The following is a 25,292-nucleotide window of genomic DNA, read 5'->3' as shown; positions in this document are numbered from 1 at the left end:
CTAAAGTACAATTCTGTCTTGACACCATTTTATCATGGCTTACTGAACACAGGTTTGTTCTTAACCTAGAAAAGACTGTTGCTTGTTTGATTACGGGTCCCATTCCAACTCCTAAAATTCCTTTGATCCTTTTTAACCAATCAGTTCAACTAGTTACTGCCTTCCATTATCTGGGGTGGGGGGGAGGTTATTAGATTCACAACTTTCTTTTTCCCAGCACATTTCCACCATTCTTAAATCAGGTTTCTGTTCTCTTCGCCGGCACCGTTCCATTCGCTCTTATTTTGACTTTTCAAATTTACATATTTTGGTTCGTGCCTTTGTCATTTCTAAACTCGATTTCTGTAGCTCTATATATGCAGGACTTCCACACTCTCAGTTAAAAAGACTAAGAACTTTCCACAGCTCAGCTGCTCGTTTCCTTTGTAGGGCCAAACGTTGTGATCATGTCACCCCTTTGTTCCACCAGCTCCACTGGCTGCCTTTTTCCTTTCATTCCTTTTTCAAAATTCACTGCTTGGTCCATAAGTCATGCCATACTTGTCTTCCTTCTTTTCTTTCAACATCAATTATTCCCTATACTCCTATAAGATCTTTTCATTCATTAGATTCTCACCGCTTAGTTCTCCCCGACTCCTAAATTTACACATCTAGATTCCACCTGACACTCTGCCTTCTATTTCCTAGGACCCAAACTGTGGAATGATCTACCTCCTTATATCCACTCAGAACCCTCTTTAAAGAAGTTCAAGATCTCACTTAAAACCCACTTCTTCTCTTGTGCGTTTGGCATGCACTCTCAGTGAAGCTTTATTTCTCGACTTGGGCTCCTGATATAAGATTGGTAAATTGAATTTTGTTTCTTGTTGCATGTCTATCTTTCCTATTAATAATGGAATTCTGTTTCCTTTCCTTGATTTTATTCTTGTGTTTTAGTTTTTGTAAACCACCCCTGACCTCTGTACCTGGATAGTGCGGCATAACAAATTTTAATAAACAAACATAGTGCTGGATTAGTGCTGAGGCAGTCCATGGGTGGAGTCAGGGGGACGAGCCATCACTAATGAGGGCACTGGCCATATTCAGTGTGGGAGCCACATAGCTAGCAAGGTAGATAGAATGTACAAAAGGCAGTCCTATCTTTGCCTGCTTACTTATGTGGCAGTCAGCAGATAACCCAGATATTGAATGCCAGTGCAAGACATGGTCCAGCGTTGAATATCTGGGGCTTAGTTCTGCCTGCTGCTGTCAACAGTTTAAAAACCACTGATCAACATGGACCAAATATAGGCCTCCATACTTTACCTCATCCTCTTGCCGTATAGGGATCCTCTATGTTGAACCTATTCCTTGAAGATTAGACCCCGAACTGAGTCTGATCATTTGAGTACTGTAAACTGAACTTTCAGCTGTCTGGATCTGAAACCCTTGTTGTTGAAACTTGTTATCTATATGCTAGAATAATATTGCAATGTTACCAATTTGAATAAAGCCAAGCCTGAGCTTGACAGTCTTGAGGCTTACAGTACTGAAGACTCAAAACCTAATGCCACATATTTCAGTAGAGGAGCAATGGTTAGTGCAATGGACTGAAACCCAGGAACACCAATGTTCAGAATGATGTGGGGACAAAATTTGTCCTCGTGAGCTCTGTCCCTGTCTCTGCCCCATCCTCGTGAGCTCTGTCTGATCCCATCCATACAAGCCTTGAACACTTATGATTTTATATTTAAATCAGTTTATTAAAGTTTAAAAAGAAACAATATTCTGTACAACTGTCATTTTATAAATCACAAACAATTCAGAACAAGGATTAAAAAAAAAAAACCCTGTCTCCCTTCCCCCTTCACAAATATCCCCTCCACTACTGGGAAAACCGAACAAGCCAAATTACTACAGAATGCTACATAGAAAATTCATGCTAACAGAAAACCTTGGCCACATACACAGAACACAAATGCCAAATACTTAATAGCTGACCAAAAATGATAAACATATATTAAACCAAAACCCCAAGAAGCCACACCAAAGAAATAGAAAGGGATGCATTTCCTTCTATACTGTGCAAAATACAAAGATCACACATGCCAGGAATGGTGTTGGGGAAATACAACTAGGACAAATGCCCCCTGGCCAGAGAGAGCCCTAAGCCTGCTGGAAGTTGAAGAAGGCACAGCCTAGGCTTTGGGGTCCCCTCACAAATTTCTGCCCTGGACCCCAGCAATGTCTAACACCAGCTCTGACAGGATACACATTTCAAATCTCACATATTCTAATTACAAAATAGAAAATAAAATTATTTTTCTTCCTTTTGTTGTCTGGTCATTTTACTTTACAAATTATGTTGATCACAGCCTCTGATTCCTGTTTCTTTCTGTCTTCTTTTAACTCGCTCACCAGAGTCACTACTCATTTGACATTTCTTCTCTCTCCATGCTCACCATCCATCTTCCATCTCTGTGTACCTATCTTTCCCCATGTTCAGCATCACCCTTCTCTGTGTTCCCTATATTTCCCTGTCTAGCATCTCCCCTGTGTCCATCTCCCCACTACTTCCCTGTTCAGCATCTCCCCTTTGTCCATCTGCCCACATTCATCATCACCACTCTATGTCCCTATCCCCTCCCCCCATGTCCAGCATCACTCCTCATTATGCCCCTCAAGTCCAGCATCTCCCTTCTATATTCCTAGTCTCCCTCATGCCTAGCATCATCTCTTTGTGCCCATTTACCCCCTCCCATATCTGGCATTGCCCCCTCTGTGTCCTTATACCACTCACATGCAGCATCTCACCTTCCCTCCTTGCCTTCCCTCCTCTCCAGTACTACCTCTGTCCCCTTCAACTCCAGCCCTCCTACTACTACTATTTAGCATTTCTATAGCACTACAAGGCATACGCAGCGCTGCACAAACATAGAAGAAAGACAGTCCCTGCTCAAAGAGCTTACAATCTAATAGACAAAAAATAAATAAAGTAAGCACATCAAATCAATTAATGTGATCGGGAAGGAAGAGAGGAGGGTAGGTGGAGGCGAGTGGTTACGAGTCAAAAGCAATGTTAAAGAGGTGGGCTTTCAGTCTAGATTTAAAGGTGGCCAAGGATGGGGCAAGACGTAGGGGCTCAGGAAGTTTATTCCAGGCGTAGGGTGCAGCGAGACAGAAGGCGCGAAGTCTGGAGTTGGCAGTAGTGGAGAAGGGAACAGATAAGAAGGATTTATCCATGGAGCGGAGTGCACGGGAAGGGGTGTAGGGAAGGACGAGTGTGGAGAGATACTGGGGAGCAGCAGAGTGAATACATTTATAGGTTAGTAGAAGAAGTTTGAACAGGATGCGAAAACGGATAGGGAGCCAGTGAAGGGTCTTGAGGAGAGGGGTAGTATGAGTAAAGCGACCCTGGCGGAAGATGAGACGGGCAGCAGAGTTTTGAACCGACTGGAGAGGGGAGAGGTGACTAAGTGGGAGGCCAGCAAGAAGCAGATTGCAGTAGTCTAAACGAGAGGTGACAAGGGTGTGGATGAGGGTTTTGGTAGAGTGCTCGGAAAGAAAGGGGCGGATTTTACGGATGTTGTAAAGAAAGAAACGACAGGTCTTGGCGGTCTGCTGGATATGAGAAGAGAAGGAGAGAGAAGAGTCAAAGATGACCCCAAGGTTTCGAGCTGAGGAGACAGGGAGAATGAGAGAGCCATCAACAGAAATAGAAAACGGGGGGAGCGGGGAGGTGGGTTTGGGGGGGAAAATGAGAAGCTCGGTTTTGGTCATATTTAATTTCAAGTGGCGTTGAGACATCCAGGCAGCAATGTCAGACAAGCACGCTGAAACTTTGGTTTGGATGCAAGGTGAGATATCAGGGGTAGAAAGGTAGATTTGGGAGTCATCAGCATAGAGGTGGTAGGAAAAGCCATGGGATGAGATTAATGAACCAAGGGAAGAAGTGTAGATAGAAAAGAGGAGGGGACCAAGAACAGAACCCTGAGGTACGCCGACAGGCAGAGGGATAGAGGTAGAAGAGGATCCACCAGAGTGAACACTAAAGGTGCGGAGGGAGAGGTAGGAAGAGAACCAGGAAAGGACAGAGTCCTGGAATCCCTCCCTCGCTCCACTGCCTGTTCGCTTCAGCTCCAGCCCTCCCTCCCTCCAGCACTGCCCTGTCACCTTCAGCTCCAGCCCTCCCTCTCCCTCCAGTACTGCCTCTGTCCCCTTCAGCTCCCTCCCTCCCTCCCATGCTGTCTTTGTCCCCTTCAGCTCCAACCCTCCCTCCAGCGCTGCTTCTGTCCCCTTCAGCTCCAGCCCTCCCTCCCTCCAGCACTACTTCTGTCCTCTCTAGCTCCAGCCCTCCCTTCAGCATTGCCCCCCATTTAGTTCCAGAAAACCCTCCCTCCAGCACTGCCCCCTCCTGCAGGTCCAGCACTGCCCCGCCCCACAGGTCCAGCACCATTGTCTCCCTTTTAGCTATAGCACTCCCTCCCTCCAGCGCTGCCTTTGTCCCATTCAGCTCCAGCCCACCCTCCTACCTGCACCAACCCCTTCCCCTACACAGGTCTGGCATTTTGTTTTCACTGCGAAGATCATCCCCCATAGGCTTGCTCTGGGGCCATCCCTTCTGTGCTGGCTCCCACCTTCTGATATAACTTCCTGGTTCATGAAACAGGAAGTTATATCTGAAGGCAAGAGCCAGTAGTAGAGGGAAGGCCCCAGAGCAGGATTATGGGGGATCTTTTTTGCGGTTCAATAAGGTAGAAAGATGCGACGAGGCAGGATGGGGAGGGGAGAAAGAGAAGAAGGAAGGATGGAAGGAAGGAGGAGAAGATGCAGGACTCACAGTAATCATTTTTTTTTTACCACGGGAGCAAGGCTTTTTACTGCTTCCACAGGGCAGTAAAAACGTTTGCTCCCACACCTGTGGTAAAGGCGGTAATTTAATCCTCCCTTACCTCAGGTACAGACTTACCCCCGTTTACTAAACCATGCTAGTGGCTTGCATGCGCTATTGCTGACACAGCCCATTCACTTTGAATGGGCTGTGTCGGCATTGCCGCACAGCTTAGTAAACAAGGTTAGTTTGTGAGCTGTTGAAGAACATAGTAATAGCCACTGTACCTTATAACTCATCTTGAACTACCACTGAAAAGGTATAAGCCAAGTTCTTTCATTTTGGAGGAAGAGAAACTACATGGGATTAAGGAGCAAGAATCTTAATGCCCTGATCGAAATGAGACCTTTTTAAATCTACATGTGTTGTTGAGCACATGTAAAAACCATACATGTGTATTGTCTTTGTGAAATGTGGACTATATGTGTAGACCCCAATCTTTTTGTGGCTATGACCCCATGATTGCAATGAAATAAAATTATGTGAGCCTCCCGGAGGTACAGAATGATGGATGCCCCTATGGAGAGCCCCCCTAAGTCATGACCCCAAATGTGAGTTTTGTGGCACAGTTTGGAAGCTCTGGTGTAGAGTTTAGTCCGCTCAAGCCATGCCTCTTTGAGATCTCTCTATATAGTATGGATCTCCTCATGTAAATAACAGCTTTCTGACATCAGTTGTTACACATGTGATATAAACATGTAAATGGGGAACAGAAGAGAGGGTCAGAAAGTACACAAACCAACACAAAAAGGCCTTCAGGATTGGAACAATCAAGAGACCTTTAATACAAATACCCAACATGGGCCATGTTTTGGTGTACAAACGCCTACGTCAGGGGTCGATTGGAGTAAACATGCTCAAATAAATCACAAATAAAAAATCTTCAGATAAGAAAGCAAAGGTCCAGTCAAGCAGCGCTTAAAAACACATCTTGGAGCACCAAGTCTGTGTTCGGTAGCGAATACCACCAAAAAGGGTAAATACCAATATCTACAAGTGGAAATTACAAATAAGTCTTATAAGTAACCCCTTTTGTAGCTTTGTATTATTTCAAAATACCATATCATCATATCCGTTGCGTATTTATATGCTCTGAAAAAATGTAGAATACATTAGCTTCAGACAAAACTTTAAAAAGCCAGATGACATTTAAAGGAAGCAATTAGAGATAACAAATGTAAAAGGAAAGCATTTTTATGTAAAAATAAAATTACCAGCCTTACCGGTGTGAACTGTCTCTTGATCGACGGAGCCATCTTGCTACCATTTGTTCTACTTTATGCGTTCTGCGTGTTTGCAATAAATTAGCCTCCCGTTCTTCCATTTACCTGAAAGGGAAGATGAAAATATGTTGTATTAAGGCAATCATTAACCTAAGCATATATAAGTTCTACATTGCACAAGAAGGATCTGAATTATAACTTGCCCTCTGCACGGGTTTGGATGACAAATGCAATGTTTCATTAAAGGCAGCAAAATTTGGAGAGGAACCAAGGTGGCATAGGAGAGGACATTCATTCTTGAGCTCTCCTTACCTCGTTTCTGGTTGGTGTATGCTTATTGATTACAGGGAAGTACAGAGACATAATGCATGCTCACCCTTCTGAGTGTTGGTTCAGTGCCTTGTTTGGTTCAGATAACTTTGGCTGGAGGTGGCTCGTTTGCCTGCAGAAATGCTACAGCTGTTTCAGTGGGGTCCATGGGAGATCCTATGAACCTCAGTGAGGATTGGGTTTCTTATAGCGTGAGCAAAGCCTGATACCCCTGAGACCTGGAAGTAGTTCATGTGCCTAGAGATATCCAGTTTGGCAGTGGTGGAGAATATTGCACTGCCAACAGGATGAGGAGGGCTGCTGCCTAGAACTCAACAAACTTTGGTGATTGAAGTTTCTCAACAGATGGTGATCTCCCCCTCCTACAAGTAGGTAAACTCTGTCTTTAGGGCTTTAAAGAAGCCAGTATTAATTAATATGGAGGCCCTACAGGATGCCTTCAAGAGTTCAGAAACATCTCTAACTCTGTAATTTCTAATTTGAATGTGAAATTTGGCGAAATTGTGGCCAATGTAGATGTTAGACCAACAGCATGGCAGATTGGTGACACTTGAGCAGCAAATGGGAATATTAAACTATTTAAAAGTGGTATGTTGCACTTGTTGTCTATTCTTTGGGGTCCTTTTACGAAGCTCTGGTAAAAAGTGGCCTTAAAGGCCATTTTTACTGCAGCCATAAAAATGACTTTTTCCTTTGGGGGGGGGGGGGGGAACTAATGTATACCAATGACGTGTGACCACTTTGTCAAATTACTGCATCACATACTGCTATACATTTTGTAGGAAAATAAGAGCTTGCACTATCCATGCACTAACCAGTTAGCACATGGTAATATAGCTAAGCTAACATGTTATTTATTTATTTATGACATTTTTTACTCAGATTCAATGTGGCTTACATAACAAACAATTAAATGAATGATACATATTAAAAATTACAAAAACAGATTATAAAGTATAATAAATAATGCTATAACATTGGCTTTGTAAAACAAATATAGCATATGTGGTGAATTAACCTGGTTGCAACTGTTCTTTAGGGTAGGTGGATAGAGAAGAAGATTAAATCATAATTAAGTTTGTAAACAAAGAAGTATATGGGTATAATTAGGACTAGATAGGATTAGGGAGGAATGAAGAAATGAAATTAATTATATGAATGGATAATGTTCAAATAGAATTCCTTGTTTTCTGAAAGGCTAAATTGAAAAAATTAGGTTTCTGAAGGACAGGTAATCATCTGTGCATTTAATTGTTTTTTTTGTAGAGAATTCCAAATTTTAGTACCTTGATATGAGAAACTGGCATTGGCATTACATGGGGGTGATTCAATGATATAGTTTATATATGAAGGAGCAGAACCATATAGAATTTGGTGAATAAAAACATAGAATTTGAAAGATATTCTATCTTTTATAGGTAACCAGTGTAGGTTATATAGAAGAGGAGTTGCTTTGGTGAAGCGAGGTGATCTACATATGAGGCATGCACTGGTATTTTGAGCAGTTTGTAATTTTTTGATAAGGCCACCTTTAATTTCTGCATAAATGGAGTTGCAGTAGTCAAGTTTTCTTAGAAGCAAGTATGAAAAACTGATTTAGTGAAAAAGGTCTTAATCTCTTTAGTTTCCAAAGTAAATTAAAGACACTTGAGACCACCTTAGAAACTTAACTTTCAAGGGTAAGGAATTGATCAATTGTGATTCCTAATATTTTCATTGATGAGTCAAGAGGATAAGTGATGTTCTATAATGTAAAATGTTTAAGATTTATAGGGTGGTGAGGATTAGTTACTATTAGAAACTTAGTTTTTTCAGTATTGAGTTTTAATTTAAAATTAGGTGCCCAAGATGCCTAATTTGATCAAGTTCGTTATTTCATATAATTCTCTAGAGAATGGGATATAAATGGTGACATCATTGGCGTAAATGAAGGACGAAAGACCATTTATTTCTGGTAGATTACCTTAGGGGGATCATCATGATATTGAACAGGATGGGGGATAGAGGAGAACCTTGAGGTACTCCACAATCAGTTGACCATCAGTTGAAGTAATTGTACCTGGTTGTTAGACTTGATATGACTTGGACTTTAGAAAACCAGAGAACCATTTCAGGACAGCTCCATAGATTCCATAATGGTAGAGGATATTTAGAAGAGTATTATGGTCAACGGTGTCAAAGGCACTAGACATATCAAACTGAAGTATTAATATTTTGTTGCCAATACTCAGTTCTCTTCTGACGTTGGCTAAGAGGGTAGTAAGATCTGTTTCAGTAATATAAGAGGGTCTAAAACTGGATTGTGAGCTGTGCAAGATGGAATGGAGTTGGAGATACTACATTAGTTATTGCATGACAAGTCCTTCTATAACTTTAACCAATAGAGGAATTGAGGCCATTGGTCTATAATTGGAGAATGTACTTAAGCTTGCTTAGGTATTCTTTGGTATAGGAGTCAAGATAATATTCCTATGGAACTTTGGAAGGCTAAGTGCTTTGAAAATATGCCTCATTGCCATTTTGAGAGAACAGACCCTGAGATAGCATCAGAGTAAGATTTGAGTGTAAATAACAGATGACTAGATTAGGAGCTGATCTGAGTAGGTAACTGGGGCATCTGCCAAGTAGGCATTGTGATTTTGCATATTTGAGTAGAGTGTGACTGACCTGATCAATAATATTTGGGTGAAAAGTGGACCAAAATCTGTCTGCATAAGAATAAGATGGTAATTGATCCTGAAGACTGAGGAAGTAGTCAATTGATGTAAAAGAGTTGTTTAGCTCTAGTCTGATTTTAATTATTTTCTGTTTGAAATATGTCACCAATTGGTCTGCAGTTGGAGTGGATTCTTTTGCAGTTGATAAAGGCTAAGTGTTCAATAGACAATTTACTAAGGAGTAGAGTTTCCTTGGATTGACTTTTGTATAACCTATGAGCTTGGAGTAGTAGCAAGTTTTTGCTTTGGTAATCATGTTTTTGTATGTTTTTAGGAGCTTTTTCCAATGAATCCATTGTTCAGTGGATTTATGTTTGGCCCAAATTCTTTCTTGTTTCCTGCAATTGTTTTTCATTTGTAGAAGATTTTCATGAAGCCATGGGGATAATTTTTTAGGATGAGATTGTTTATTATAGGTGCAAGTTTGTAAAGGACTGTTTTACTAATATTGTTCCACTGTTGGATGAAATTAGTAGATGGGTTTGAGGTGAATGATTTGATGAATTCTTCATTAGAGCAGAATTTGAGAGGGTCAATTTTGCCTCTAGTTTTGAAGAAATGTAACGTATTCGTAGATTTTGAACAATGGTTAATTTCTTTCTAGTTTAGCTTAAAAGAGAGGCTATAGAGGTTTGACCAGGGTACTGGAGTCCACTGTGATTCAGATATGAAAAAGTTGGTTGGGTCAATAAATTTTGTAGCTAACATGTCTAATCGATGACCTTTGATATGGGAGGACATTCCGTTGAAAAGTGAGAATTGCCATATATTGAGGAAATCATGAAAATGCTTAGTGTATTGATTGGTACTGTTTTCAAGGTGTAAATTAATGTCACCAACCATAATAATATTGTCATTATTGATACAAGCATTACAGATGAATTCAGTAAGCTCTACCTCTGTATGGTTCCAGGTTTTAGGAGGTCGATATAGTAACAGTAGGCAAATAGATTTAGATAAGAAATGGTCATTTACAGAACAAGCAACAATTTCCAAATTTGAGGACTGTGATTCAGAAATTGTTTTTACCTCGAAAAATTATTTATAAATGATGGCTAAGCCACCACCTCTTTTCTTGGTTCTGGAAAAAATGAAGAATTGAATACCCAGGTGGACATATATCAAGAATTATAGGATCGTCTTTTGCATGTAACCAAGTTTCAGAGATTATATAGTAAGGCCAAATTGAGCTTTATTTATCCAATATTTAATGATTTCAGTTTTATTAACAACCAAACGAGCATTGACATACCCTATAGGAAGAGATAGATAGGAGTACTTGTTGTGATTTGATATAGGGACTTTAGTGAGTATGCGTTTATTGTAAGAGACTTTTGAGCCTTTTTTATAATGTTGCTCAGCAGGAGGTATTATATTTGGACCATTGTGATCCAGATATCTGGATGTAAAAGTGGAGGGATTATTAGCAAAGGAATTCCCACTTTCCACCCCTAGCATAATTCCTAAAAAGAACAAAATTTAGCACAAGTTTAACACAAGCACATTTGGTAGTTATCGCAGGATGTCTGAACACGTCCCGTGAATATCATTTTTTATAACTCTTTATTTAAACTTGGCAGACAATAGTAACAATATAGAACAACTTAACCTATAAGAGTGCATACACACAAAAAGGACTACAATAACATCTATACAACGTCCATGGTTCCGAAGCCCTCCCACCAGACCATCTCCCAGTCATTCCTGAAGTAATCAAGGTGCCTCCTTCCCTTACACCTAGCAGAGTTCAGGCCATCATTCATTACCAAGTCCAGTAAGGATCCCAAATCTTGTCATACACAGCTTTCTTCCCTCGTATCTTACTGCTAATTGATTCCAAAATTGCAATATCCTGTAGCTTGGTCTTCCAGAATGTCACCTTTGGGTCGCCTTTCCAAAAATATGCAATAGTCAATACAGCAGCATGAAAACAATGCACTAACCACTTCTTATGATTATTAGTCACATTCTTATATCCTAAGTTCCCCAAGCATAGGCGAGATATAAATTCAAATGAAACATATAAAATATTATGAATCTCCAAGTGAATAATTTCCCAAAATATTTGTAACCTATCACATTCCCATCATATATGAATATTTATTTATTTATTTATTGGGATTTATTAACTGCCTTTATGAAGAGATTCACCCAAGGCAGTGTAAACTTACAATTTTGTTAACAGCATAACATTAGTAAAATTACCAAGAATAAGCATAAATATAATAAATGAAATAAACTTGAAAACAGTAAATTGAAACCTAATAATCACTAGGCTGTCCAAAGCCTCTCTAACAATGAAGATCAGCAGCACTAAATTTACAAAAAAAATGTTGGGTAACGATAGACTCCCTGAAGCAATTTGTACAAGAATTCCTGACTCCTTTTACAAATAATAATCTTTGCAGTTTGATTCCAAATTTCTTGCCAGTCCTCTTCATTGAAAGCCAGCCCCAAGCCCCCCTTCTATCAAGCTATTAATCTAGCATCTGTGTCATAGACCGTCCCCCCAAAAGTCAAAACAAAATACAATTTACTAATAAATTTAGCCCTAAGTCCTGGTATTGTTAGAACTCTCTCAACACTATTTATGGTTTGCAAAATCCTACACTCTTCATATCCCCCATAATCGCTCTCTGTAATTGAAAGTAAATGTATTGCGTATGTGTGGATTGTCATATATAGCCTGTAGATCTGCAAAGGACCTGAATACCCTTCCAAATCTGTCCAAGAAAACGGAGCCTCTTCCCAGCACAATAACATAAGAATAGAAATACTGGGTCAGACCAATGGTCCATCTAGCCCAGTATCCTGTTTCCAACAGTGGCCAATCCAGGTCACAAGTACCTGGAAGAAACCCAATTAGTAGCAAAATTCCACGTTACCAATCCCGGAGCAAGCAGTGGCTTCCACCATATCCATCACAATAACAGACTATGGACTTTTCCTCCAGGAACTTGTCCAAACCTTTTTTAAACTCAGATACATTAACCGCTGTTACCATATCCTCCAGCAACAAGTTCCAGAGCTTAACTATTCTTTGTGTGAAAAAATATTTCCTCTTATTTGTTTTAAAAGTATTTCTATGTAATTTCATTGAGTTTCCCCCTGGTCTTTGTACTTTTCAAATGAGTGAAAAATCAACTCAGGATTTTGTAGACTGCAATCATATTCCCCCTCAGCTGTCTCTTTTCCAAGCTGAAGAGCCCAACCTCTTTACCCTTTCCTCATATGGGAGCATTTCGTTTTGGTTGCTCTTCTTTGAACCTTTTCCAATTCCACTATTGTGCTCATTTTTGAAAGAGAAGGACGTCCGCCTTTCAACATAAATCGGAAGATGGACGTCCTTCTCCCAGGGACGTCCAAATCGGTATAATCGAAACCCGATTTTGGATATCTCCAACTGCAGTCTGTCGCAAGGACAGCCAAAGTGAAAGGGGGCGTGTCGAAGGTGTAGCGAAGGCAAGACTTGGCCGTGCCTACCACTTGGACGTCCTTGACCCATAATCGAAAAAAACAAGGACGTCCCTGATGAACACTTGGACATTTTCACCCGGACGTGTTTTTATTATGACTAAGGCACAAAAAGGTGCCTGAAATGACCAGATGACCACCGGAGGGATTCGAGGATGACCTCCCGTTACTCCACCAGTGGTCACTAACCTCCTCCCACCCTCAAAAAACATCTTTAAAAATATATCGTGCCAGCCTCTATGACAGCCTCAGATGTCATACTCAGGTCCATGACAACGCATGCAGGTCCCTGGAGCAGTTTTAGTGGGTGCAGTGCACTTCAGACAGGTGGACCCAGCCCCCCCCCCCTACCTGTTACATTTGTGGAGGAAACAGTGAGCCCTCCAAAACCCACTGTACCCACATCTAGGTGCCCCCCTTCACCCAGCTGGGGGTAGTGGGTTTTGGGGGGGGGGGGTTGGGGGGCTCAGCACACAAGGTAAGGGAGCTAAGTACCTGGGAGCATTTTATGAAGTCCACTGCAGTGCCCCCTAGGGTGCCCGGTTGGTGTCCTGGTATGTCAGGGAACAAGTGCACTACAAATGCCAGCTCCTCCCACGACCAAATAACTTGCATTTGGCCGTTTTTGACATGGATGTCTTTGGTTTTGAAAATCACTGAAAGTCAGAAACGTCCATGTCTAGGGACATCCAAATCTAGGGATGGCCAAATTTAAGGCTTTGGACATCTCTGATGGTATTTTCGAAAAGAAAGATGGACGTCCATCTTTTTTCGAAAATACGGGTTCCCCGCCCCTGGATTTCACTGTTTTGTAAGGACATCCAAATCGCAACTTGGACATTTCTTTTGAAAATGCCCCTTCACATCTTTTTTTGAAATATGATGACAAGAATTGAACACAATACTCAAGGTGAGGTCGCACCATGGAGCAATAAAGAGACATTATAATATTCTTGGTCATATTTTCCATCCTTTTCCTAATAATTCCTAGCATCTTGTTTTCTTTTTTGGCCACCGCTGCACACTGGGCAGAAGATTTCAGCATATTGTCTACAATCCTGCTTATTTTTGAAAGAGAAAAATGCCTATAGTGCGACCTAAATCGGGAGATAGACGTTTGTCTCGCAAAGGCGCCCAAATCGGTATAATCGAAAGCCGATTTTGGGCATTTCCAACTGCACTCCGTCGCGGAAATGAATAAAGTTGATGGGGACGTGTTGAAGGCGTGATGGAGGCGGAACTGGGGCGTGGTTATCAGCCGAGGAGAGATGGGCGTCTGTAGCTGATAATCGAAAAAAAAGGCATTTTTACCACGATTTTGGGTCACTTTTTTTGGACCCTTTTTTTTCACGAACAAGTCCCAAAAAAGTGCTCCAACTGCCCAGATGACCACTGGAGGGAATCGGGGATGACCTCCCCGGACTCCCCCAGTGGTCACTAACCCCTTCCCACCAAAAAAAACCCACTTTAAAAACTTTTTTTCCAGCCTGTATGCCAGCCTCAAATGCCGTACCCACCTCCATGACAGCAGAATGTGTTCGAACCTGTCACAGCCTTTCCCTGGGTCAGATGTGGCTCTCGGGTGCAGTACAGGGTCACATCAGCATTGCATTGTGGTAGGTGTAGGGTATTGGTCTCCGTGATTTCATTAGCTTGTGTTACAGTCTCACGATGTGGGTAGTTGGTAGGCTCTTCTCCCATGGTGTTTTTCCCCCTGCCTACTGGGTCACAGTGTGCCCTGTTGTGTTTCCTGTTGTAGTCCATGCGGTAGTGGCCATTTTTGTAAGCCAGTTTTAGTTCCCTTTCCTGTGGTAGCCACGTTACAGAACTTAGTTCTTCCCTTGAATGTGGCTGAAAGAGGGCATTGTACAGCATTCTGCCAGCTCTGACCTACTGCTCATCTCAGTACCAGGGAGACTTGTTGCCAGTGGGGCATGACCTCTGATCTGCAGTTAACTATGAGTAAAGGCAGTTATTCCAATAAAGAACGTTTTCGAAAAGATTAGTCTTCAGGTGTCAACTGGTGTGCCAATGTTATATAGCAGCAACCAGTCCTAGAGGCCTGCGTGTATGCAGGTCCCTGGAGCAGTTTGAGTGGGTACCGCAGTGCACTTCAGTCAGGTGGCCCCAGGCCCATCCCCCCCCACCTGTAACACTTGTGCTGGTAAATGGGAGGTCTCCAAAACCCACTGTACCCACATGTAGGTGCCCCCTTCACCCCTAAGAGCTATGGTAGTGTTGTACATTTGTGGGTAGTGGGTTTTGGGGGAGGGGGGTTGGGTGCTCAGCACCCGTGGTAATGGAGCTATGCATGTGGGAGCGTTGTCTGAAGTCCACCACACTGACCTCTAGGGTGCCTAGTTGGTGTCCTGGCATGTCAGGGGGGCGAGTGTACTACGAATCGTGGCTCCTCCCATGACCAAATGGTTCGGATTAGGATGTTTTTGAGCTGGGCATTTTTAGTTTCCATTATCGCTAAAAAAAAACAAACGCCCAGCTCAAAAACGTCCATTTTTTTGAAAATACGGTTTGGCCCACCCCTTCAAGATAAACGCCCATGGAGATAGGCGTTTCCGTTCGATTATGCCCCTCCATGACACCTAGATCTTTTTCTTGAGTTCTTTTTTTTTTTATATTTCATAATTTTATTGATTTACTTTAAACTTAAACAGAAATATTACTGTTAAGTGAAAAACAGCCACAAAATAAACTTTTCTTACATAATCTTTTAACATTACGCTTTTAAATGGCTTTCTTAGACCTCAAAAGTTAGGGGGGTTTAGAATAGGTGAAGCTACATTTGTATTAACAATTTCTGTAAGAAAATGATGACACCGCATTTCTCAGTCTACTATTTCGTTATCTCTATCGTTGTCTTGAATCTAGGAGCAACTTAAGCTGGTCAGGAACATAAAAAACATATTTAGTATTATTAAACCTCACAATACATTTACATGGGTATGCTAACAGAAAGGAACCTCCCAATTCTATTGTTTTTAATCTCATTGAAAAAAACTGTTTTCGCTTTTGTTGAGTCACTTTTGTCACATCTGGGTACAACCATATTTTTTCCCCACCAAAATTGTGATTTGTTGTTTTAAAGTAAAGTCTCATTACAGCATTCAAGTCCTGTTGAAATAGAAAGGTCACCAACAACGTCGCCCTTTCAGTGGCAGTTTCTATTGACTGTTCCAAAATCGCTGTTAGATTCTCCACGTCCATTTCACTTCCAGGTTGAACATTTGTTGCCTCGTCTGTTTTTTTTAATCGTATTTGATATATAGTACATTTTTTCTAATGGAGGAATTGCTTCTTGGGGATATTTTAAATTTTCTTTAAGAAATCTAGTAAATAAATCTTGGGGAGAAATCCCATACAATTTAGGAAAATTAAGCAGGCGTAAATTCAATCTCCTATTGTGATTTTCAATATGTTCAAGTTTTCTCCTGATATCCACATTGTCTTTTATCACAGCAGCTTTAAATTCATTTGTTTGAACCACCTCATTTTGTAAGTTCTCAATTTTCTGTGAAAAATCTTGTTTAATCGTGTCAACAGTCTTTCAATTCTTGCATCTTAACACCTAAGGTTTTTACCTCTCCAGACGAAGGGTTTTTTCCATTTCTAGTAGTTTCAGCCATATTGTCCCCAGATTAACCTCAATTTTCTTCCCAGCAGATTTGGATGTTATCGGTGAGTCGGTCACCCCACTGGGTCCGCCAACTTCCACTCTTCCGGTGTACGTCAGCTTCTCCTCCCAGTTCACCACAACTGCTGGGCTTGGAGGAATCTTAGAGCGCGGCGGGGGGGAGAGAGATATTTCGCATTCCAGCGAGGGTTCTGCTTCACCAGATACTCCCGCCAAGGAATCCACCCCGCTTACTACCTGGGAAAGAGCAGGGAAGAAACGCTCCAGTCCCGTTCTCACCGGCGTGGACGTCCCGGTAGGTGGGGGAACTGTCCGGACTGCTCCCTTTCTTTTAGAATGAGGCATATTTCCCGTAAGAACAAAGATTAGCAGAGCTGGCTGGAGCGATCTCACCAAGCGTCCGCTCTCGGCGCCATCTTAACACGCCCCCTTTTTTTCTTGAGTTCTGACTCCTAGAGTGGACCCCAGCATCAGGTAACTATGATTTGGATCATTCTTCCCAATGTGCATCACTTTGCATTTGTCCACATTAAATTTCATCTACTACTACTACTACTTAACATTTCTAAAGCGCTACCCGGGTTACGCAGCGCTGTACAATTTAGCAAAGAAGGACAGTCCCTGCTCAAAGGAGCTTACAATCTAAAGGATAAAAAGTGCAGTCAATCAAATTGGGGCAGTCTAGATTTCCTGAATGGAGGTATAATGCCATTTGGAAGCCCAGTCTTCCAGTTTCATATAGTCTTCCTGCAATTTTTCACAATCCACATATGTTTTGACAACTTTGAATAGTTTTGTGTCATCTGAAAATTTAATCACCTCACTCGTTGTTCCATTTTCCGGATCATTTATAAATATGTTAAATAGCACTGATCCCAGTACAGATCCCTGTGGCACTCCACTATTCACTCTCCTCCACTATTCACCCTCCTCATAATCAGAAAGCTAGGGTGGGAGCCTCACCGCAGGCCCCAGTTGCATAAGAAGGGAATTAGAGTAGTTAAGTTTATACCCAGAGAGCATCCCATACTTGTCCAATAAAGCCATTAATCTAGGGACTGATCTAGTGTCAGCAGTCATCAGGATAACAACATCATCATCAAAATCTTATTTTTACCAAGTGGCGGTGAAAGGGACCCTGCGGTGGCATCAGCATGTGAGTTTGCCGCATGCCGAGGCTCCTCTTTTACCATCACCCGGAAAAAAGAAATTCCAAGTGGAGGACCAGAAATGGTCATGTGTTAAGTGAAGCACTTGCCACGCGGCCATTTCCTGGGGAACCCTTATTGCTACCTATTTAAGAAGTGGTAAGGGCTCCCACGCTACCCCCCCCCCCCCCCCCAGCAGTAGCCAAGCAGTACATGGCGCTGCTCGATTACCACCAGATAAGCCCCCGGTGCAAAAAATTATCTGACACACCAGAAATGGCACACGCTGGGGGCAGGCACTACTGCCAGGCTTCTGCAGGATCTGAAGAAGGGAGGTTACCTTCGAAAGCTCATCAACAAAATTTATTAAGTTAGTCCAATACAATAAGGTATATTATTTTCTTGTCTTTGTCTTATTTTATTCCTATTACCTTCTGACCAATTTACCCCCTCTGCCACAGAGAACAAAACAATCTATACCTAAATGGGCTACAGTAGGCTCTGGTAGATTGCAACCTGTGACACAGAAGCATCCACCCTACCAGGAGATTACTCTACAAAATTCATTTGCAGCACAAGAATGTTATACTCAAGAAACCAGAACTGAAGGGAAGCCAGAGTCCAAGACAGTAATTTAAAGGAAATCACATTTCCAATACACACACAAAACATCTCAAAACTGAAAGATCTTGCTACCACATCTATGGAGAAGCCACCTGCTCATTGCGAAGGGAGGAGTAGCCTAGTGGTTAGTGGAGTGGACTTTGATCCTGGGGAACTGAGTTGAATTCCCACTGCAGTTCCTTGTGACTCTGGGCAAGTCACTTAACCCTCCATTGCCCCTGGTACAAAAATAAGTACCTGAATATATGTAAACCACTTTGAATGTAGTTGCAAAAATCTCAGAAAGATGGTATAGCCCTTTCCCTTTCCTCTTCTTTTTGCCCTGACACAACTGTGTCTCCCGTATTGACCTTATACCGAGGGGATCCTTTCTGGAATTCTCAAGTGGTAGATGCTCAAATTGACACACAGACCTGGTCTGATCACTCTCCAGTGTAGGTTACATTTTTGTTGGGGCAAGTGGCCAGTAGGCGAGGGACCTAGAGATTAAATAAGAGTGTAGTGAGGGATGAGCAAATACTGGGGGATATAGAAAAGGCTGTTTCTGACTATCTAGACCTAAATGACACAGGGGAGATGAAGGAGGGAATAGTGTGGGAAGAGTTAAAGATAGAGATTATAGGGACCTTTATTAAATGGGGTGCAGTAAAAAAAAAAAAAAAAGAATAAAGTTTACTAAAAAGTATCTTTATCAGATGGAAGATTTAAAAATAAGGCTTTAGGCCTAGGATTTAAAATGCGATTTTAGAAAAATTCTTTGTCAGTTTTTGCATTTCCTTTATACCCACTGGGGCTAAAATCTCCCAGTTGCAATCTGCCCTAATTACGTATCCGGTCTCTACTTTATTTAAGACAGGGTAATCAATAATAGATGAAGGTTTCCAGTCAAAGCCTGCCCTAACCCCTTCTCCTTGAGGAATAGATGCTCTTCGATTAATAATCTTATTTCTAAAATATATGCAGGTCTTTAACACCTTTATTATGTAGGAGAAGAAAATATGGATACAGCCAAAGGAGATAAGGATGTCATAGGAACTACACCTTTATCATAGCCATCATTTATAGACTATGCGATAGTCAGAGGAGTCATTAGATTAAATTATTGTTTTAGCCTGTCCTTCCCTATCATTTTCATTTAGTAGGTGCCTTTTGCTTCTTTCGTTGCCTACTTGTATTTTTTAATCACCACCTGCCAGAGATGTTTATCTATTACACCTCCTGAGATTTTCCATCACCACACAATAAGCCCTTTTACTAAGAACATAAAAGTAGCCATACTGGGTCAGACCAATGGTCCATCTAGCCCAGTATCCTGTTTTCCAAACAGTGGCCAAGCCAGGTCACAAGTACCTGGCAGAAACCCAAATCATAGTAAAGCTTAGTACATACTAACAGACATTAGTGCATACTAAGGAGTCCTTTTATCAAGCCACGCTAAAAAGTGGATGATGCAGGTGTCAGCACGTGGGTTTTCTGTGCTCTGTGGCAACTTTAGTGTGGCAGTAAAATGGCCACCTTGCCATGTTTCTTTGTAATGGCCATATGCTAATTTCCCCATTAGCACATGGCCATTACCACAGGAGCCATTACTGTCTCCTATTTAGGAGGTGGTAAGGGCTCCTGTGCTACTCCCTTGCCAATTGGATAGTGTGCAGTAACCTGTCCATGCTACCCAATTATTTGGATTTGCTTACACCTTTTTCAGTAGTAGCTCAAGGTGAGTTACATTCAGGTACACTAGGTATCTCCCTGTCCCAGGAGGGCTCATAATCTAAGTTTGTACCTGAGGCAATGGAGGGTTAAGTGGCTTGTGCAAGATCACAAGGAGCAGCAATGGAAATTGAACTGGGCACTTCTAGATGTCAAAACTGGTGCTCTAACCACCAGGCCACTCCTTCACCTACTCTCTGCCCGTGGGCACGCCTTCCATGCTAGAAAACAAAAAATATTTTCCAGTATGGGATTAGCACATGCTGAGGTGGAAAACTACCATTGGACGCATCACTGCATCCGCGGTAGTGTCCTTTACCATGCAGTAGGCCCGTGGTAAGCCTACTGTGCCTTAGTAAAAGGATCCCTAAATGCTGCACATCCTATTTTATACCTAGGAGCCATGTGGCACTTAGCATGCACTGTCCGTTAACTTATACTAAACTTTAGTAAAAAGGGTCCCAATGTTTTTTTTTCTTGACTCAATTGGGATATATACCAAGGGGCAGTAGATTTTCTCAGAATAATATCATTTGTTGTTTTCCTTTAAGGTGCATTCCAGTCCATCACCAATTCCCCGAGGTCCTCTTTCCTCAGATCTTTAAATTGTTAGGGCCTCTAGCCCAAAAATCATCTTCTATTTTACTCCTATTCCAATATCTCTACCTGTGATATTGTAGATGACCCTGTTTCACATCCATTAATAATGCAAAATCCACTAGCTTTTATTACTTGTATTAAGAGAAACTTGTAATTATTACTGTTGTTTTTAATCAAAAATTTCAATCTTGATTAAATTGCCCAATTAAAATTTTTTTATCACAGATAATCAAATTTTAGTCACTGCCTGGATACTGCTGCTGAATATCCCTTCTCACTGCTGTGGCACTATCCAGGCATATGAATATAAGAACATAAGAACAGCCATACTGGGTCAGACCAATGGTCCATCCAGCCCAGTATCCTGCTTCGAGCAGTGGCCAATCCAGGTCATAAGAACCAAGTGGCATATCTAGGGTATTTGACACCCGGGGCGGATCATTTTTAACATCCCCCCATCTCCAAAATCCAGTGCTAGGCATACTGAGAATACAAAACACTCAGGACCTATAGAGCAATTCTAGCATACCATAAGCAGTAATTTCTATGAGGCACACAAGGAAAAGGAAAGCATCTTAAACACTACAGTGAGCACTAGAACATCAATTCACCTATTGTAAAACTAAACCAGACAGAATAGTACAGATCATCGATCCTGCACAGTCAATGCCAACAGAAAGCCATATCTTTTTCTCAGACACAGATGATCCACTATAGAATAAGTAACAACAAACTAAAAATAGAAATATTTAGACAAAAATTAAACTGAACCCCCAAGAAGCCAGATTCTGCATACAATGCAACACCATAGAAAAGTGATAGTGATGTATGTCCCCTAGTACTGTGCAAAATATAAAGATAGCAGATATAAGTTTGAAAAAACTAACAAATACCAATCACCATTTTACAAATTAACAAATAGAAATAAAACAAATATAGAAAATAAGATAATACCATTTTATTGGACTAATACATTTAGCTTTCAGAGGCCAAAACCTCCTTCCTCAAGTCAATAGAGTATACTGCTGTTACAATATCCTATCCTGAGGAAGAGGGTTTTGGTCTCTGAATGTTAGTCAAAATGCATTAAAATTAGTCCAATAAAAAGATTACCTTATTTCCATTTTCTATTTATAAACATTATATTAAGTTATTAACACAGCTACAATACTAATTTATACTAAAGCAAAAAAAGAAAAAATATATTTATTTACAGTTTGTTCTCTCTGGTTTCTCCTTTCCCCATCTTCTCTTCACTCTTTCTCTTCCATCCAGCATCTGCCTTCTCTCTCCCTGCCATCCAGTGTCTGCCCTCTCTCTCTCTGCTCCTTCCATCCACCATCTTCCCTCTCTCCCTGTACCCCTTCCAACCACTATTTGCCCTCTCTCTCCCTTCCATCCAGTGTCTGCCCTCTATCTCTGCCCCTTTTATCCACCATCTACCCCTGTCTTCCCTCTCTCCCTCCCCTTTCCAGCCACTGTCTGCCCTCTCCCTTCCATCCAGGATCTGCCCTTTCTCTCCCTTTCATCCACTGTCTGCCCTCTCTCTCTCTCTCTCTCTCTCTCTCTCTCTCTCTGCTCCTATCCACCATCTGTCCTTTTTTCCCTTCCATCCAGGGTTTACTCTCTCTCTCTCTCTCTCTCTCTCTCTCTCTCTCTCTCTCTCTCTCTCTCTCTCTCTCTCTCTGCCCCTTCCATCCACCATCTGCCCTCCCTCTTCCATCTATCCAGAGTCTGCCTTCCCTCTCTGTCCCTTCCATCCTGGATCTCTCTCTCTCTCTCTCTCTCTCTCTCTGTGCCCCCTCTTTTCAGCCCTCAGTTCCAGCCCCATTATCCCTCCAACTCCTACTTCCAGCCCCAGCCTACTTCTCCCACCAGCCCCCCCCCCCTTTTCAGCCCCATTATCCCACCAGTTCCCAGTTTCAGCGCCTAGTTTCAGTCCCAGCCCTTTTTTCCCACCAGTCCTGAATTTCAGCTCCAGTCCCTTTCTCCCCATCTCCTTTACAGCCCAGTTTCAGCCCCCAGTCCCAGCTCCTGTCCCCATTTTAGCCCCCAGTCCTAGTCCCTTTATCCCACCTACACTCCTTTTCAGCCCCCAGTCCCAGTCCCTTTCATCCACCTGCCCTACATTACAGCCCCTTTTTCAGCCCCAGCCCCATTCTCCCACCTGCCCCTTCTCATCCTCCAGCTCCAGCCCCATTCTCCCATCTGAACCCCCAGTCCTAGCCCCTATTTTTAGCTGTTAGTTCAAGCCCCAGTCGCAGCCCCCAGTCCCCACCTGCCCACTCTCAGCTCCCTCGACAGCACCCTTCTCGTTTCTGCTGCCCAGTGCCCTGCATTTTTTAAATCTAATTTTTGAATTGGCAGCGCCGCGCCAGTGTGCAGCGTGTGTGAAAGAAGCAGGTTGCCTCGGGCCTTCCCTCACTGTGTCCCGCCCTCCTGTGATGTAACTTCCTATTTCCATAAGGCAATATTTATTTATTTTTTGTCTCTCCCAGATCATTGGTCTTCGGTCTCCTTTCATTTAGATGTTATTTTACAAGATTTTATTTACTAAGCCCTTCAAGTGGTTGAATATTGGGTAGTGACAGAGTTACTCTGCTGTTATCCTAGTGATGTTGTCTACTCTCTTCTCATTTCCTCTATCCATGATGTATTGTAAGCCACATTGAGCCTGCAAAGAGGTGGGAATATGTGGGATACAAATGCAATAAATAAAATAAATAAATAAATATGTTCCTTTTCTGGTGAAATAGGTTCCCTAAGTGCTGAATGCTTGCCCTTGAGACCATGTGTAGGATAAAACACTGGATGGGTTCAATTTCCCCTCATACAGATAGGAAGATGGCACTTACCAATGGAAATCAGCTTCAATCTTCATTCTTAGCTGACCAAGGTTTAGGATCCAGGCATTCTATGCCTCAGCAGGACATGGTGATCAGTTTCCCCACACTGTTCCCAAACAGCGCTGTAAAATTAGCACCAGAACAGCACAGGGAAACATCCCAATTATCAATACTAATAGCACGCAAATTTATATTCACATTATTAGTTTTATGCAAATTTATGCACAGTATTAGTAACCCCCCCCCCCCCCCCCCAGTTTAAACTCAGATAACTTGTATCTTTCAACATACTTATTGATGGACTTGTATGTTTGAAAATATTGATAAATCATTGAGTGAAAAGAAAATGATATTAAGTATGTAAGTGGAAGCACATGAACAGTGTTTGGATAAAACATTTGAAAAAGAAAAAAAAGTTAAAAATATTGTTTGGATTGATGAAGAGATGAGGTGTTCCACCTACTTCCATTGATACATTCCAAAGCCGAAGGCTTAAGTGGAAGTTTTCCTCTGAAGATCCAAATTTATACAATCATGATAATGTTTTGATTACAACATCAATTTATTTGAGCTTGTTTTTGCACTATTAGTTTTTATCATCAGGGTACTTTTGCGAGAGGACTGTGCCTGGGCATACACCCAAGACACAATCCTCCTGCAGAAGTTGTTTGACAGGTCCGGGCTGTCAACAAAAAAAAAAACTCCAAGCCTGTCAAACTTAACCCAACACAGGGGCTGGAGATCCGGTGGACCGCCGCACCTCCCCCAATAACAAAAAAAACCCCGTGGTGGTCCAGCGGGACCCTAGCTGTAGCCACCCAACCAACCCCAGGCCCCCACACCTCCCAGACACTGACACAGGAGGGCTGGAGGTCCAGTGCACCTCCAGCACCCCCAGTACAAAAACAAATAACTGGTTGTCCAGCAGTACCCTAGCTGTAGCCCCTCCAGCCAACTCCCCCTCAAAGGAGGAAGGAGTACTAATCCCTCTTCCTGCCTTAAGGTACAGGAGGTTGTGGTTGGAATTTGAGTTAGATACTGCTAGGGTCCCGCGGGACCACCAGGTATTTGGTTTGTATGGGGGTGGGGGATGGAGGTCCACCAGACCTCCAGCTCCCTGTGTTGGTGTCCAGAGGAGGCTGTCTGGCGCCTGGGGTTGGCTGGGGGGCCTTAGCCATTGTGGGGATGAGGGCTGGGGGTCCACTGGACCCCCAGGACTGATGGTGGCAGCCCAAGCTGACAGTGACAGCCTGGGCTGACTGGCTGGGATGGAGCTGGCATAGGGTTAAGATGGTATTCCGCCCGTACGATAACAGCACAGTGCTCTGAACGTACAGGCGGAATACCGCAGAGCTCATTTAAATATCATTTAAATGAGTTCTGCTTTATTCCCTGGCATGCTTGTTATTTGCTGCACCAGATCCCTCTGATCATTCTGTGCTGGTAAATGCGGGTGCTAGTCTGGCGCTGGTGGCCTCTACTGCTTGCATTTACCTTTGATCATCGGGGCCTCAGAGAACAGTTGTGGATCAGACCGACCTTTCTGAACAGTCTCTGCAAAGTGGAAACAATAGAGTCTCTTATTAGGGTCCAGGGGGCAGCAAATTAACAGACAGGTAGCCCCAGCATAGTTAATACTAGAATTCCCATCTATTAGTCCCTTGTTCAAGGAACTAATAAGCTCCTTGTGGGGCCCCTAGGTGGGGTTCTCCTCTCACTGCTATCTACATCCTTGTTAGCTGGATTCTCTCCTGGGAGGAAAGAGACATGGCACTTCCCTAGTAACTGGGTTTTATGCTTCCTTTCTCAACTCTGGTATGAATCCTATGGGCTCAAAATCCGAGTGTACAACCTACTGTTCTCCGTTGACAGGCATATCATTTTGGAGCAGGGGCCAAAATGTTCTGCCTGCTACTGCAATGATATAACATTTTGACAGCCTGCTATATGTTTTTTACACTACTGCAAATGTCTTATTTTTGTCTTCCATAAATATCATTTATGTTTTAGAACAAGAAAGTCTGTGTATGATCCCTTTGAGTCTTGCAGAAGACAAGTCAGAAGACAAGAATGATTTTCTATCAAAGATAATGGCTATTTT

At 42.3% G+C, this 25,292-nt stretch overlaps 1 protein-coding gene across 1 annotated transcript in view; it reads right to left on the bottom strand.

Moving 5' to 3' along the window:
• Positions 1 to 6,194, bottom strand: part of FRMPD1 (FERM and PDZ domain containing 1) — a 360,497-nt gene extending 354,303 nt beyond the window's left edge. Inside the window, 1 exon segment of the mRNA XM_030194418.1 lies at positions 6,094 to 6,194. Within this exon segment, the coding sequence (XP_030050278.1) occupies positions 6,094 to 6,194 (101 nt within the window).
• Between the last annotated feature and the right edge of the window lie 19,098 nt (positions 6,195 to 25,292).

Source organism: Microcaecilia unicolor, chromosome 2, assembly GCF_901765095.1.
Source record: "Microcaecilia unicolor chromosome 2, aMicUni1.1, whole genome shotgun sequence".
Classification (NCBI taxonomy): domain Eukaryota; kingdom Metazoa; phylum Chordata; class Amphibia; order Gymnophiona; family Siphonopidae; genus Microcaecilia; species Microcaecilia unicolor.
Note: the sequence above shows the minus strand (reverse complement) of the source record. Positions and strands in the feature narration are given on the sequence as shown.